The following is a 16,524-nucleotide window of genomic DNA, read 5'->3' on the forward strand; positions in this document are numbered from 1 at the left end:
GTAGCAGAGCGGTTTTGAGCGTTAGGGGCCGAAGGCCAGCTGAGGTTCAAAGGGAGGTCCTTTGAGCGCTTCAAGGACCATGTGAAGGTCCCAAGTGGGAGCGGTGAGAGGACGTGGGGGCTTCAACTGCCTAGCACCTCTCAGGAAACGCACAATGAGGCCGTTTCGACCCACTGATTGGCCAGCAATAGGAGCATGAAATGCTGCGATGGCTGCTACGTACACCTTGAGCGTGGAAGGGGTGAGACCTTTGTCCAGACGCTCTTGGAGAAATGACAGTATCGGAGATACGTCACACTCAACAGGGTCTTCATTCCGTGCGGAGCACCAGTCAACGAAGACTGACCATTTCTGGGCGTAGAGGCGTCTTGTAGACGGGGCCCTCGCCTGAGCAATGGTATGTAGCACGTCCTTGGGGAGGCTCAGAGGCTCCCATCGAGGGACCATACGTGCAGAGCCCAGAGTTCTGGCTGCGGGTGCCAGATTGTCCTGTTCGCCTGAGAGAGGAGGTCCCGCCTCAAGGGGATCAGCCATGGGGCTTTCATGGAAAGCCTGAATAGCTCCGAGGACCAAACTTGGCTCCTCCAGAGTGGGGCCACCAGGAGGACTCTGTGCCTGTCTTCCCTGACTCATCTGATGACCTGAGCGATTGCAACCTGGGTAATGCCCATTCCAAGAGGCGCTTTGCCAGCATGTAGAGGCGGCTGGACGAAAGGCCACCTTGGTGATTTATGTAGAACACCACTGTCATGCTGTCCGACTGGACTAGGACATGGCGCCCTTCCAGGATCGCCTGAAAAGATCGAAGGGCTCGTTCTACCACCAGCATCTCAAGGCAGTTGATATGGAGATGGCTGTCCTCATGCGACCACGAGCCGAAGGCTGGTCTGCCCTCGCACAGAGCGCCCCAACCCAGGTTGGACGCATCTGTTGAGAACACCGTCCTTCTGGAAACTGCCTGTAGGGGTACTCCACGGCTGAACCAAACAGGGTTCATCCAAGGCTCCAGGGCTGCTAGACAGGCCTGGTTGACTCTGACGCGACCCTTCCGTGCCGCCAAGCGTGAGGTGGGACCCGGAGTTTCAGCCAGTATTGCAGGGGCCGCATTCGTAGGAGGCCAAGCTGTAAAACTGGGGAGGCAGAAGCCATCAGCCCTAGCATCCTCTGAAAGAACTTCAGAGGGAAACAGGCTTTGTTCCTGACAGAGGCCGCGAGCTGCTGAAGTACCAGAGCCCGCTCTGGTGATATGACCGCCCTCATGCGGACTGAGTCGAAAACCACTCCCAGGAAAATAATACGTTGGCTGGGGAGCAGTGAGCTCTTGGCAAAATTGACCCTGAGTCCTAGGCACTCTAAGTGGCTCAGGAGCACGGATCTGAGGGGCACGAGTCCTGGGGCGACTCGGGGCAGAGGTGGAGTGCTTGGGCAGGAAGTGCCGCATAGCCTGGGACGACTTCTGTGCTGCGGTAAAGCACTCCATAAACCCTTCTACGGCCGGCCCGAAGAGACCGGATGGAGAGACTGGGGCATCTAGAAAGGCCACCTTGTCGCTCTCCTTAATCTCAGTGAGGTTAAGCCAGAGGTGGCGCTCCAGCACAACCAGGTTGGCCATGGATCGTCCAATGGCTTGGGCCGTGGTTTTTGTGGCTCACAGGGCCAGATCTGTGGCGCTGCGGAGGTCGCGAAAAGCAGGTTCACTAGGGCTCGACTCATCCAGGGAACGGAGAAGCTTTGCCTGGAACACCTGTAGAATGGCCATGGTGTGTAGTGCTGAAGCGGCTTGGCCCGCAGAAGTGTAGGCTCTGCCAGCCATGGCAGATGTCATCCTGCAGGGCTTTGAAGGAAGGGCTCTCTTGCTTTTCCACCCCACAGCCGCGGGGGGGCAGAGATGAGCAGCCACGGCCTCGTCCAGGGGCTTTGTGAGCTCATCGTGCACCTCAGGGAAGAACGGGGCAGAACGCTGGCGGGGGGCCTGGCGGCTTCCCGGCAGGAACCACTCGTCCAGCCTGCTGCGCGTCGGCTCCTCAGGGGGGGCCCACTCCAGATGGAGATCTTCAACAGCTCCGGAGAGGATGCGGAGAAGCTCGGCATCCATCCCAGCTTTGGCGTCGATGGGCTCTAGCGACGGCAAGTGGGTGGGGGGGTTAGAATCACCGGCCCAGTCTTCCGTTTCAGAAGCCGCGAGTGACATGGAGTCGTCAAGCAGCTCGTCCTCCGATCCGCCAAATGAGACGAGGTCACTCACTTCAGCTGAGGGACGCTGCTCTGGGCGTGAAAAGAGGACGGGGGACGGCTCTCTCGTTGGAGAGGGTGAGGCACGTGGGCGTGGACTCTTCCCCGCTGTCGCTTCCTGGCCGGCTCGCGGGAGGAAAAAGACGGGGGGCGTGAGGGACGGGGTCACTTTCATTAAAGAAAGCGATCCGCGAGCGCAGAGAGGCGAGACTCATGCTCTCACAGAAGCAGCATGAGGACTCAGTCAGTGCAGTTTCAAAAAGTATCGAAAGGGAACTATGTTTAATGAATACTGTTTTGTTATTTATCACTAGTAATTTTTAATTTAATTTTTTTTTTTTTTTTTTTACATTTCAAGAGTTACATTCTTATTCATTCATTAGAGTACTGGTGACCAAGTGAATGAAATAAAACACCAATCAGTTAAGAATTGCAGCATTGCAAAACATGTCATGAGGAAGTAGAGAAAGTAGAGATTTTGTGATACCACTTTTTCTTTTCCAATACCAATAATGAAACCTTAAGCATCAACTGATACCAATACCCAACTGGCATTGCTTTCAATTACATCTATTATACTCAAAATGTTTTTTTCTTTCTAAATGGGAAAAAACTTCACAGTTAAACTCTTTCACACAAAAAGACCTTAATTGTAAATAATAAAAATAAATCAAAAATTATTTTTATAGATTCAAAAGAAAATCAATCTATACAAAAGACAAAATGTTAAATGTTAATTAATCTAAATCAAAGTCTTTGTCTTTGCCACTTGTTAAAATGTTCGGCAGTATACAATCCACAACTTTTTGCTGGTATAGATACTGATCTCTAACATTAAGAAAGTATTTTATCTCATAACAGTAAAGCCACATTTATTTACATGGAAGCTCAATGGGCACAGTGCGCACGGCATGGCACGCCACGTTACCATGAGCTTCCCCTAGTGGAAAGTCTTCTACAGTACATGTGAGGGAATAAGAGAATGAATGATTGAGTCAATTCAGGAGAGTTACGAGAGAGTTACAGGTCCGTTCTAGGAGTCAAGACTAAAGAGGATTTCTGTGCTTCACTCCTGCTATACAGTAATAATAATTCAGAGGATACCTTAAAAAGAAATCTCTCTTAACACAGAACCCCCAAAATTCTAAGACTTGATTTGACCTCAGTTCATTAAAAATCTTTTCATTTGATTCAACTGATTAAAAAGTGAATTGAATCTATCATAGTCGATTAAAATATGCCATAAAGACATTGGCATTTATCACAAGGGGCTTGAAAGAAACTTAACCAATGCACTGTTAAAAATGTAGCACAGAATACTGATTTATCAATACATGAACATTTGCATGTGTGGGTGTGTGTATATATGTCACCTGGATGCTTCCACCTGTCTGTTTGCAAGTGGTGCTCGACATATCCCACTGGCTGAACGACTTAGGGGAGCTGGATGAACTTGGCCTGGTGATGTGCAGTTCCCCATACGGGTTCTGAGGCAGGTGACTGGAGCTCTTGCTGCGTGGTATTAAAGAACCTGGAACCTTGAGGTGACCTGAGGTGGTTGTAGAGATGGACGATTTGGTGAAATGTCTTCCTGGTGACACTTTTCCTATGCACGTGTTCGTAAAAGCACTGTTACTGTTTAGGTCCTCCATGGAATGACAGAATTCTTTAGTAGGTGCTGGTAAGGGAGAAGACAGAGCAACAATTAGAGTCAATGTAGAATGCTACACTCATATAAAACATATGTCAACACCAGAACCCATTAGACCCACTCTTCAATACCTAAAATGATCAAAATTTACCAATATTTCTAAATTTCCATGTGGTAAAGAGTATTTTTCTCCACAACATGACACTACAGCCAGCGTCAGAATGGAGCTAGGTAAACATCCCTTCCTGTTCTGGGTGGTATTCAAATCAGGAAGCTCTGAGTGTGGTGTACAAGCCTACTGATTCTCACTGGTTGCTACACAACCACCAAAACTGAGCTGACTGAAAGATTTGTTTTGATTCCCAAAAACAAATTAAAAGCCTTATGTTTAAACTACACACTTCTTTACTAATGAAAGCACAAACTCTCGTTAAGGTAAATTCATTCTGGAGTTCATCAAACACCCGTTTACACTCACTCTCACAGACCTTGCTTTCTACACAAGGACAATGTCATATTGGAATGTTTGGGACAGACCTCTTAGTTGCAGTAAAGTATAATCTGAACGCTACAACATACTAAGACATTCTATTTGATTCTGTGCTTCCAATTATGTGTCATTTTGCTGAAGATGTAAATATGGGTGTGATATTTTTGCTTATTCAAATACATTATCATTTCTATAGTAATTTATACTAGGATTATAGTGTACTAATATATGTATTTAGTATTCTGCAAGAAGATGCAGGCTTTGAGATGACATCTTGGAGGATGACAAGCAGCATTTTCGTGTCTTACAGAGAGAGTAAAATGGAGATGTTGATAAGACAACAATCCTGTGGAACAAGTATGTTTGCACCATTAATTGTATATAAAATTAAGGTATGATATGTCATTCATTAATTAGTGAAAAATAATCATTGACAAATTGCTGTAGTTGAAGAGGAATAAAACACTTCTGTTACTGGAATATTGTAAAGAATTAATAACTTAATGTCAGGACACCATTATTTTAAGCACATTGTACTAAGTGTTATTCCTCACTTATGAAGCTTTGATACAGATCTCTTGTCTGATCCTCCCTGACCTACAGTTAATTTGTTTGTATACTACAATTCATTACACACAAAAAATACACCCTTGACAAACACACAGCCTCCATCACAACACACCACCTGCATTTATTTTCCAAGACAATTAGAACATTCACAATGACACACACACTAGTGAACAACAAACACCCCCCCCCCACACACACACACACACACACTATACCTGAGCATTGTATCTGTGAGCAGGGGTTGTGCGAGCTGCGAGCCACCAGCCAGGAGTGTTGAGGTGAGGCTGTTTGGTTGCTGGTCTGAGGAGAATGCAGTGTGTTGACATGCACCTCGGTGACATAAGTGGCAGGCACGTACAATGGCTTGGCTTTCTTCCCAACTCCAAGCCTCCGCACCTGCCACCAGTCAGAGTTTGTCTTTTTCAGCAAAAGAAAGCGCTCACCGTCGTGTATGGAGATAGTTCGTCCATCTGCCCCACGATATGAGTAGTCATACTGGGCTTCCAGAACCACAAGGCCAGGTGTCAATGAGCCCCTGCCCACTGGAAGGCTGTGGGTGGGGCTGGACATGCTCCGGTACCAGCTGCCAGACAACATGACTCTCAGTGGCACCAGGTGAAAGGGCAGATGCCACAGTAGCAGCTAGCACTGTTGGACACTGAGGGAAGACAGTGTGATGCCCATTGTGGCATGCTCTGAAACAAATGGTGGGAAAAGAGATTAGCACATCCAAGGACCAAAAAAGTGCATAAGGTACAGAAAAATCTACAATAAAACACACAAGAAAAAAAGATGTATCAAAAAAAGATGTATTCGGTTTATTTGCTTTACAAGTTCATTACTAACAGGGTTTGATCTCACTCTTAGATTTTGACCTATTTCTACTACAGCATGTCCCAAAAGACTCCATTCTATTGGGTATTGAACACTTTTTAGCAGAATGTAACATGGCATCATCTCTCTTACTCATGATGAACTCGTGTTAAGACATAACTCCATACATATATATATATATATATATATATATATATATATATATATATATATATATATATATATACATATATATATATATATATATATATATAGATAGATATAATAAAAACTATTTTAGAATAAAAACTTTAGCTAAAAACTTTATCTACCCCATGTACGGAGAATTTTGGTACCCTGTAGAATGATATTGTCAAGAGCTTCTATAATTCTGGATAAAAAGTCTGGATAAAAAAACAAATGTAGTAAATGTATATGTATGTTGTAAAAACAATTAAGCTTTCATACAGGTGCTTCCCATAGTCAGAACATTATAAAGACCAGAGATAAGCAAGATTTGTTGTTATAGTGTAATAATGTATGAAAACTAATGGCTGATGATGGCCATTTTTTCAATTTTCATTACAAATCCACTTGCAGATCAGTAATATACAAAATCCCAAGTGCACTGAATAAGCATGTTGTAAGAAAGTTATTTGAATGTTACAGCATCAAAATCTTGGCCTGCTCATAAATTTTAAGGTGTGTGGTAATCATTAGAAGCATTCATAATTTACCACACTTCATGCTCCAAACAGCTAGGTCTGATTGGCCTCCATATTTTTGTCAAATTCTTGAGAATTTTGTTATGATATGAATGTTATGAAGAACCGATCTATTGATGATTATCCAAAACATCTTAAAATTGAGTGGACTTTTTTATTTAAAATTCTTGAAATGCCAAGGATTATGTAGAAGAATGAATTTTAAGACATTTCTGTTCACATTTCTGTACACAGACTTGAGTTTTATTTTGAAAACATTAGCTACATTCCTCATTTGCTAGTTCTTGAGGGGATAATTTTGTGATAGCGTAATGGGAATCGTGTCAAATGCCTTGCAAAAACGGATGCTTTCAGTTAATGAAGTCATCACTGGAAATCCTTTTTCTAAGTAACACAAAAACACAATAAAACAAAATTTCAGCTCAATTAAACAGGCATTTTCCCAGAGAGTTACAGCATGCCCCATATATGACTATGCAGAACTTTGTCCTGAACAATAAGTAAACCAATCTGTAGCCAGTTAGGATTTATTGGCATGTGGCAGCCATATTCTTTATAACTCTGTTTAAAACTGGATTTTGAACCAATCCCAGAAACACAATGGGGAAAACTGCCCTGCATGGAACATGTAATGAAATGAAAATTATTAAGAGTTAGAGTTAGTTAGAGTATTTTGACACCGGTTTTATGATATCCAAAAAAAAAGGCGATTATTTCTCAAGTTATATTTCTCAAGTTAAATATGTTTAGAGTACCAGCCAAATTAGCTGTCCAAATAACTGGGTAGAGTTAAATGTTACTTCATTCTTCTTGGCTGTTGTGAAATCAGGCAAGAAAACAATTTTCATTATACAACGTAGAATATTAAATGATGTGGAACAAAATGTAAAAGAATATGCCACGACCAGTCTGCTCAGACTCATCTCTATTACCTCTATATCTACTGACCAACCAACTTTCATATCTGTACAGAATACGATGTAGCCTGCACCAGTCATTTTAGAATAATCAGATATTTATATTTGAAAAATGTTGTGCTCATCAGATGTAAAATAAATGTATAACACAAGAAACAGGGTTGACAATATGTGCACTGGCCATAGCAAAAGCCTTTACATGGTCAAACATCAACATTTCCAACTATATACAGTGGGCTACAAAAGTCTCAGAAAACCAGTAAAAATGCTCCTATTTTGAATTCTTTTATAATGTAATACAATTACAAAAACATTACAAATTATATTAGTGAAGGCAACTGTAGTGAAAAGCAGAATCTTTGAAAAATACTTAGTATTCAATTTCTCCACTTTTTTGATTTAATAACAGTATGCACTCCAACTGGCATGGACTCTTACATTGACTCAAACCTTATGATCCGTTTTAGATTAAATTTAACAGTGTCTTCTGAACAAAAATGCTTCAACAGAAGAGATTAGACCTGAGGAAACTCTGATTTTTTTTTTTTATACAATAAGTTAACATGGTCAGGATTGGAATTGGCTTACATTTAAATAGGGAACTAGAAAATAGCACAACATCTTGAATGTTAAATATTTTGTCAGGGGTGTGGGGATAAAACAGACCCAAATGCAGGATAGCTAAAATAAACAGGGTTTATTAACTAAAAAACACAGAACAGGACAAAGACAACAGCAGACACGGCTAGAACACGACAACAGAGGATTCTTAAGGCAATGCGGCTCGACTAAATACTGATCACAATTAGACATGAGGAACAGGTGTGCAGAGGCGGGGAGGAAGAGACAAGGGCGGGGCAGACACGTGACACAAAACATAAACAAAAGCACGTGGCCAAAGTCCGGGGTGAGTCCTGACAGATTTCCTTTCTTTGTTTTAAATATTTCATAATTTGTTTCCAATTTAAAATAAAATAAAAAAGAAATCAATGTGGTCTCAGATGTTTGGGCCTCACTGTAATTAAACTGAAGTATGTTTTTACATTTTTAATTCTGAAATTTTAATTCTGAACTTTTACTGTTAGATTATAGGTAAAGTGAAAGAATTAGGTTTATGATGGGAAAATCATCTACTCACAGCATTTAAACACGAACCTCATCGCCATCTCTGAGTGTCTAAGTGTCTTGGAAAAGTCATCTCTTCCTACTCCGGTGAGGAAACAATCACTATGCTGCTTCTTTATATTAATGCGTTTTTAAAAGGTAATTCAAATTTTAACTCAAACATTTTAAAACTTTGTCAGCTGTAATCTGAGCCTGTGAGCGCTTTTCTCTGGTTTAAAGATCTGATTACAAATCTGATTACAAACCTGGCTAGGCTTATATCCGTTTCACTAAGACATTTTTTTTCTAATCGGTACATTGAGTTTCCTCTGCTATGGCTTTAGACAGTTAAAAATTACATAGAAAATGATACACAAAATAGCAGAAAGAGGTTGAATTAGGTATGTAGTTCTTCCTAATTCCTAAAACTATATATTTTTTCCTGCTTCCTCCTAGTCCTAAATATATTTACATTGACATCTGTTTTTTAAGGACCAGAACAAGATGACAAGCTATTCTAGAAGTAACTTAAATAATTAGCTACAATTATTTTCAATTAACTGAACAATAATTTTGAAATATATACAATACACCCAGTGTGAACAGCCCTGCAAAGCTGTTACACATTTTACCAAATCTAAATCTAATTAGCATCTAATTTAATAGTTCAACCACCTGCTATACGTATATGTTACACGTAGCTTGTTTTCTTGTAACCTGATATTATCTTTAACAACATGTGCTGATGCGAACAAGCATCCGAGAGAGAAAAGGAAAACATTTGGTTTATTTACTGACTATTGAAGCTTCTCCTAAATTTCCCTCCTCTCGTGAATGCACTGAGGAGAGCATAAAAAAATGCAAGAACAGCTTGCTAGACTAGAGGTAAACAAGGTCACAGCTTGACTTCCTGCATGTGTAAGGGTGTGTGTGTGTGTGTGTGTGTGTGTGTGTGTGTGTGCGTGCATAAAGGCAGGAGTCTTAATCCTCACTGCAGTGTAGTGTGCTTGAGTGCTGCTTAGTGTGGTTCATGTTAAAAGCACCGTCTCAGCATATGGAGCACACATGCACTCCCCATTAAACCCAACGGCAAATTTAGCTGCTTTGAGGCAGCATCTGTATTTTGATTCAAATCTACACAATAACATAAGAATCATGCACAATGAACATTTATTTAATATCACACGACCTCATTTCTTCTGTATCCCTTTCCAAATAGGTCTATTTAATGAATATGCTTCTGTCTTTACAGGAAGTGAAGAGCAGCTTTGAAGTTAACACAAGTGGAGAAAACAGGAAACCACATGCAAGATCCCCAAAGTCCAACTCAGAATTGCTAATCTTTCCAAAAGCTTTATTGAATTTATTTACTTCCCTGCCATTCTATAAAGGGTTTGTAGTGGTGAGGACTCTTTTGCACTCTCAGCCCTATCTTCGCATGTACAGTATGCAAACCAACCACACAGTCACCAGCAGGTATTTGCCTTCACTGAGCAGCAATGACGAGTCAGCGAGGTGCTGCATGCTACCTGTGTGCCAACAGTGAGGGGCAAACAAACTAGAGAAAGGGGAGGGTGCCATATCCCAGATACAATTTTTTGTTTTTTATCTGAATTTTTTTGGTCTTGATAAAACATATATAGAATAGTACATGACCATATATATCAAAGGTTGGCAAATGTAAATAAAAATTTGCTTGGCAGTGTGTTAAAGGAATTATTGATTTGATCGAATCTTTCACTGAGTGTCTAGATTTTTACACTATAGCTTGTAGCTGATTGGATTTCACAGTTTTTTTACAATAAAACTTTCACTTTTACATTCAGCTTCACATATACACATTTTCAATAAATTTACAGTTTTCCTTAGTTTAACTTACAGTAAGCTCTTGAGGCAGGTAACCATTAAGAATTCTTGTTAAAATCACTTTTAAAAAAAGGATAATGAGAGTCTTGCCCTTTCAGATACATTGAAAAGCTCTAAAAGACCTTTATAGAAAGCTCTATAAATACAAAGCTCTGAAAGACCTTTGTATTATATTTGAATTCAATATGAGACGATTTAGGGCACTTTATTCATTCATGAATAAATATTTTGTGTGTGTCTTTACATTCATTGCATTTTGTCATATAAATAAAGTGCACAGCCAGCATTTCTATCATATTCTTCATATTAAATTATATCTTGAAGAAGATAAATGTACTTTGTAGCAGGTGAACACTGCACTGATGATACCAAGTCTTCATGAATGTGGTATAAAATAAAACGAGTGTCACAAAAAGAGGAAGTGGTGGCTAAATGATCAAGGCTCTGTGTTACTGACCAGAAGCTAAACCTGTGCTCAATCCCCAGTGTTGTAAAAGGCTGGGATATGTGAAGAAAATAACTTCTGTTACAAGTAAAAAAAAAAAATCATAAAGACTGAATGTTTTGACAAAATGTCTTAATGTAATCATGGATAAATTGTTTGTCATGAAGGCAGAAACTAAAAAAGACTGACTCAGTGAAGCTGGCTGTGGTCAACCACTAATGAAACCAGGAAGAGAACAAAGGCTTGCACTATCTGTGTGGGATTTGAGCAATGCAGCTTGTATTTGTTCTCATAAATACTTGAAAACAATTGTTATTCAATATCCATACACCCCAGATGTAACAGATAGAGATTAAGTTTAAATAATGCTGAAGACTATGTATACTAAAACTATTCGATTTATTATGTTTTATTATGTCAGAAAGGTCATTTTGGATAAATTAAGGTTTTTTTAAGGTCCCATGTGGGTTCCTGTGCTTACATGTAAGAAAGGCCTTATAAAGTGTTATGAAATAAATTGCTGCTAAATAACAGCGAAACAGCTTAGAATAAGTCAGTGATCAGATGTGTACATTTCCTTATCTTACTGTACATTCACTAATCCCGGCTGAAAGGCCGCGTAATCCAGAGTTCGCTCATTTAACTCGGATTCAGAGAGAGGATTAATCTACACTTTGCACACAGCTATGCACAATTTCCCCCTGTTACAAAGTCAACTTGATTTATCTATCGATCCGTGTTTCTTCAACCACAGTCGAATCAGTTGCTACAGGACTGGCGTTTATTACATGAACAAATAACTCCAGTTTAGTGCAATTTGGCAGAGTGTAATTTAGGAAACATGCTGGAAATATGAATAATTCAGATTGCAGCATTTCAATTTGCAGTGGTTTTCCATATTATACATTTTATGAAAGTATTACTTTCACTACTTACATGTAAACTAGAACAAGAAGCATATCAAGAAAGTTTCAAATCTCATAAAATTATATTACAATATAGCTATAGTGTAATAGCATGTATTAAATATATTTTATTCTAATATTATATAATTAACTTGTAAAATATGTACAATAGCAATTCTCCAATTAGTACAATATCTTATTTATTAAAGAAGCCATAATGTTGTTTATCCATATACTGTATAGTTACGTTAGCAATCTGCAACATCTCTAAAAATAGGCATACTTGTTATCACTTATGTTATAACAGCTATAAACAGATGTTTCCTCACTTTCTCTAAGAGTTAACTAAACAGCTGACATCAGCATTTTCTACCAAAACCTTTTTTAATAAACCTGCGATGTGAATTACAGCTAACAGTCTGAACTGCTGACAATAATCAATGGCTTCAAAGGCAATGACAAATTCCATGCTAATGAAAAACCCATGATAATGTGGACGATATGATTTATTACGGTTTATTAGCACTGTCTTACTTAAAACACTAGCTAAGAAAGAAAGAAAGAAAGAAAGAGAGAAAGAAAAAGAAAGAAAGAAAGAAAGAAAGAAAGAAAGAAAGAAAGAAAGAAAGAAAGAAAGAAAGAAAGAAAGAAAGAAAGAAAGAAAAAAAGAATATGTATAATTTCTTAATGTGCCAAGTTGAAAGACTTTTATGGTCAATAAATTAAGCTAAATAAGTACCAATGTTAGTAGCAAAGTTTTTCTCCTTTGACAGACAATAAGTGAAAGCAAATCTCTGATGCTCTTTGGATAAAAGAGCATCAGAGATTTTCTTTCACTTATTGTTTGTCAAAAGAGACAAAGTGATAAAAAAAACAAGTTATAGAGGAGTTTTGACAGATTGTGATCTATATTCCATGATAACCAGGCTAGGCTAATGCTAACAAGTAACCTTATAACACTGAAGTTACAGTAAAAAGTTTCAGTCTTGCACAATTCACAAAACACTTGTCTGACTGTGGCAAGCCTATGAAATACTCTGATATCCATGAAATATCCTGCAAAAATTCCTCATGAGTACATGATGCCAGACTTCAACAACGAATAGCTAATCAACTTTCACTGTGCCGCATTTGAACGTGTGGTGCAACTTGAAAAATGCAACAATTTTTGCATCACACGGGGCAATATTATTCTTTCTCCCGCAGACACCAATGAGCAAGTCCCACAGAGATCTGAAAGAATTCTATTGGTCGAGTTAATGGTAATGTAAGTTAATGTAAAATAAGAGAGAAGAGTAAATCAGTGGAGCAGAGTGGTTTTCAATAACACACCAACAGAGCTGGCTTTTGCAAAGCAGACATGCACTATAGCCAGATTTCACAAAGCAAAAAATGTCTTTATGAAACTTCCATTAAATCTACATAGTACTACATTAGGCTTTTATGACAGTAGGACTATCATCATATAACAGTCACATGTTCGTGTTCTAGTTTGCGTGTCCATGGTCGAGAGGCAATACAGCTGTGACAAAAACATGGTATTCTTTCCAACTCTTCTTAAACTTTCTTTTATCACTCATGGCCTGTCATGCTTTGTGTGGAGGAAGGAGACATATGTCAGTGGCATTTTTCTTTTACAATCTTGAACACGCAGATGAGATGATGTACATCCAGCTTCCACATATCTTGCCCTCATCTCACTGATCCTGAGAGAGAGATACGTTTTGTCATGGAAATAGATATTTTTTACTTTTAAACTGACAAAATGACATGTACTGACACTTAAAAACATGTTGCCTGGGAAACAGACGTGAGGGAAATATGGAGTGTGTAAAATATGTGGTGAACTGGACATAAAGAGGCCTTTAACTTAACTGTATATTTACAGAACCAGCTAAAGATAAAAAGCATGATACACTATAAATAAAACATTTAGATCAAATAAATAAAAAAATAGGAAGCTTTATCAAGCATACTTGATAAAAAGTAAAAGAAAGAATTTCTGAGCGGTAAAGCACAGCATCTGCAGTTCTGTGGTTTAGGACATTTGTGTGGATGTGCATGAGTTACAACCTTATAACAGCAGAAAGTTTGCTCTGTGAACGTAACTGCTCTCATTTCCACTAACCGTTACAGACACTGCGCATAAACCAACTGTGTGACAGCAAACACATTCAAACTGAAAAAAAAAAACAACAATGGTCAAAAAAAAACCGCATGGAAAAAAGTCATGTATAAAATTCTGTATAATCCTGCCAATTAACGACTTCTGGTTTATCTAAACAAACTGAGCTCCACAGGTATAATCTACAAAAAATGTCATGGTGTCTCAGGTCAAGCATTGGTTTTTAGAGAATTGCTTTCATTTCATACAACTGAATTCTATTTTATTTGTATAGTGTTTTTAACAATTGTAGGCACTGTCACAAAATTCCTTCACAGAAAGCAAACGTAAATTAAGATCCCAGACGAGCAAGCAAGAGACAGCAACGAGCAAGAAAAAAAAATAAAACGCTCCCTTGTCATGAGAGGAACTAGACTCAAAGTACAATACAGCGTGTTAAGTCTTAATTTGATCTGTATTTCAAACGATACTTTCACAGTGAACAAAAAACAAAAAAGGCTATTCCCTATAAAATGCATGAGGTGTATTGTCTGCTTGCAGAGAAACAGGGTCTTTCAGAAAAAAGTCCATTAGCTGTGTAAGCAAAATGTTTCCTTCACGCATTTCATATCCTGCATCTACACAAGCACTTTGCTTGCACAGATGATGAAAGGCTTTTTTCCAGAATGCACCATTACTCTGGAAACAGAGTGTGTAATACACCTTTATTTGCATCATCTAAAAACTATTACAAGACTTATGCTTTGGTCTGCCAATTGTTACAGACATAACAAAATTTGTTTTAATAATACTTGTCTGATATCAGTGCTAAGAACTTCAAACACTAACATTATTGTGACTGTCTTACAGGGAGAATAGCTGACACAGTTGTTTATAGAGAATGAACAAAAGCATCACATCCCACGTTTAAGGGTAAAACAAAAATCAGACGGTTTGTAAACAGGTTTTTTCCCATACTACTAAAAGTATTGGGGACTCTGTGCTTAAAACCTACTAAGCTGTAAATGTGAAAAAAAGAAAGGTAACCACATCCTTTTTCCACAACGTTACGTCAGAAACGTCCAAAACTGTGTGATAGAAAAACCTATGAAATATTGTGCTGTAACAGTAATGTGCTATTTGACCTAGCCTTTTGTTTAGAACTGTAGTATAAACATTAATGCTGACATTCAGAGGGACCTTAAAGAAAGCGCTGCAACAGTTTTACAATATCCTGCTAAAGGACACATTTATTAGTTACCACTCTCTTTGAATTCCACATGGAAATGAATCCTAAACAGATATTTTACTCGTCTTTACAATGTCGTGCTGGTCCAGGGAATTAGTGTTGCACTCAAATGTATTACTCTGGCCTTAGCAGCAAATTCGTACAGCCTTAAACTCCACACTCTCAATACAAACAGGGTTCTGCACTGCTACAATCAAGCAAATATTAACTTTTATGTATTTCTTTTACCTACAAAGGTGAACGTAGTATACATTTAAATCTTGAAGACACCACACCAGCCCAGACACAGAAAAACAGTTTAATATCCTTTGTTTCTTAGAATGCATCATATTTTGAGAGTATAAATTGTCAGAAAAGGCTTCCAGCATATTTCTACAGTCTGATTATTAGATTATAACGACTATTAAAAAAACATGCACACACAAAAATATATACAAAAATATCCAGCAGCAAAAATACATGAAGCAGAAGATTATGTTTGCCAAAGTGACGTGCGCATGCGCACAAACCCAGGCTGGGCAATTAGTCACGGCACCAGCAGATGAATAAAGAAATAATAATAATAATAATAATAATAATAATAATAATAATAATAATAATAAAGATAGATCGTATTTCATCAGTGTCCTGTCTCTCCTGTCCTCTGTGATTCATGAACAGATATTTTATTCTGTACAATTCACTATGAAAGCCATGTGGATTAATATATAAAAAGTTCCCCTAAGGCTCATAAAACAGAATCGCACTTCATTTTATTAAAGTCTAAGCATTTTTAACCCTCGACACGTGCTCTGGATGTAGGATTTACACGCAGCCTTGATTTTAATACGTGGAATTAAAATATATTAAAATAAAATAAAATAAAATAAAATCGATTTAAGCGCTTAAAGTATCCAAATTATTTTCAAAACCGCAAACCAACTGCGTTTTTCTCACCTTTTGCAGGTGCATTCGGGATTTTGTAAATCCAAATAGTCTACAATCAGCCGAGCATCTTTTCATCAACTCAAACTCCGCTCCAGCGTTTACACTCTGCCCTCTGAGCGCGAGCCCCAGTCACGTGACCAAACTCTGAGCCGATTTAAATAACGTCCCAAACCACCGTCTCCTCCCTACACGCGCACACTAACGTCTCCTCCCATGTACGCGCACACTACGTAGGGAGTCAGACGACAGATTCGTAAATTCTTAAGAATTCTCGAATCCCTTGGAAACGTCCCTTTCTGCAGATGTGTCTGTAGCTCGGTAACCATTTTACACGCAGTTATACGGAATTGTAACCCAAACCATTTGTTTATCAGATGAACGCTGAATTAGTATTTATTTAATCACGTTATAATAATAATAAACGTCAACGTTCATTTTAAAGTTGCTGAACTGTGATTGGCGCGTGAAAACACTGCACCCAATGATATAAACGCAGGAAGGGGTATGATTTTTTTACGACAGAGCG

At 38.9% G+C, this 16,524-nt stretch overlaps 1 protein-coding gene across 2 annotated transcripts in view; it reads right to left on the bottom strand.

Moving 5' to 3' along the window:
- arhgap9 (Rho GTPase activating protein 9) overlaps window positions 1–16,159 on the bottom strand; it is a 40,757-nt gene extending 24,598 nt beyond the window's left edge. For both annotated transcript variants that reach the window (XM_060868174.1, XM_060868173.1), the window contains exons 1-3: window positions 16,008–16,159; window positions 5,159–5,638; window positions 3,606–3,910 (exon numbers count right to left, since the gene is read on the bottom strand). In XM_060868174.1, the coding sequence (XP_060724157.1) occupies window positions 3,606–3,910; window positions 5,159–5,540 (687 nt within the window). In that variant the 5' untranslated portion in view covers window positions 5,541–5,638; window positions 16,008–16,159. The remainder of the gene's footprint in view (window positions 1–3,605; window positions 3,911–5,158; window positions 5,639–16,007) is intronic.
- Between the last annotated feature and the right edge of the window lie 365 nt (window positions 16,160–16,524).

Source organism: Tachysurus vachellii, chromosome 4 (genome assembly GCF_030014155.1).
Source record: "Tachysurus vachellii isolate PV-2020 chromosome 4, HZAU_Pvac_v1, whole genome shotgun sequence".
NCBI classification, from domain to species: domain Eukaryota; kingdom Metazoa; phylum Chordata; class Actinopteri; order Siluriformes; family Bagridae; genus Tachysurus; species Tachysurus vachellii.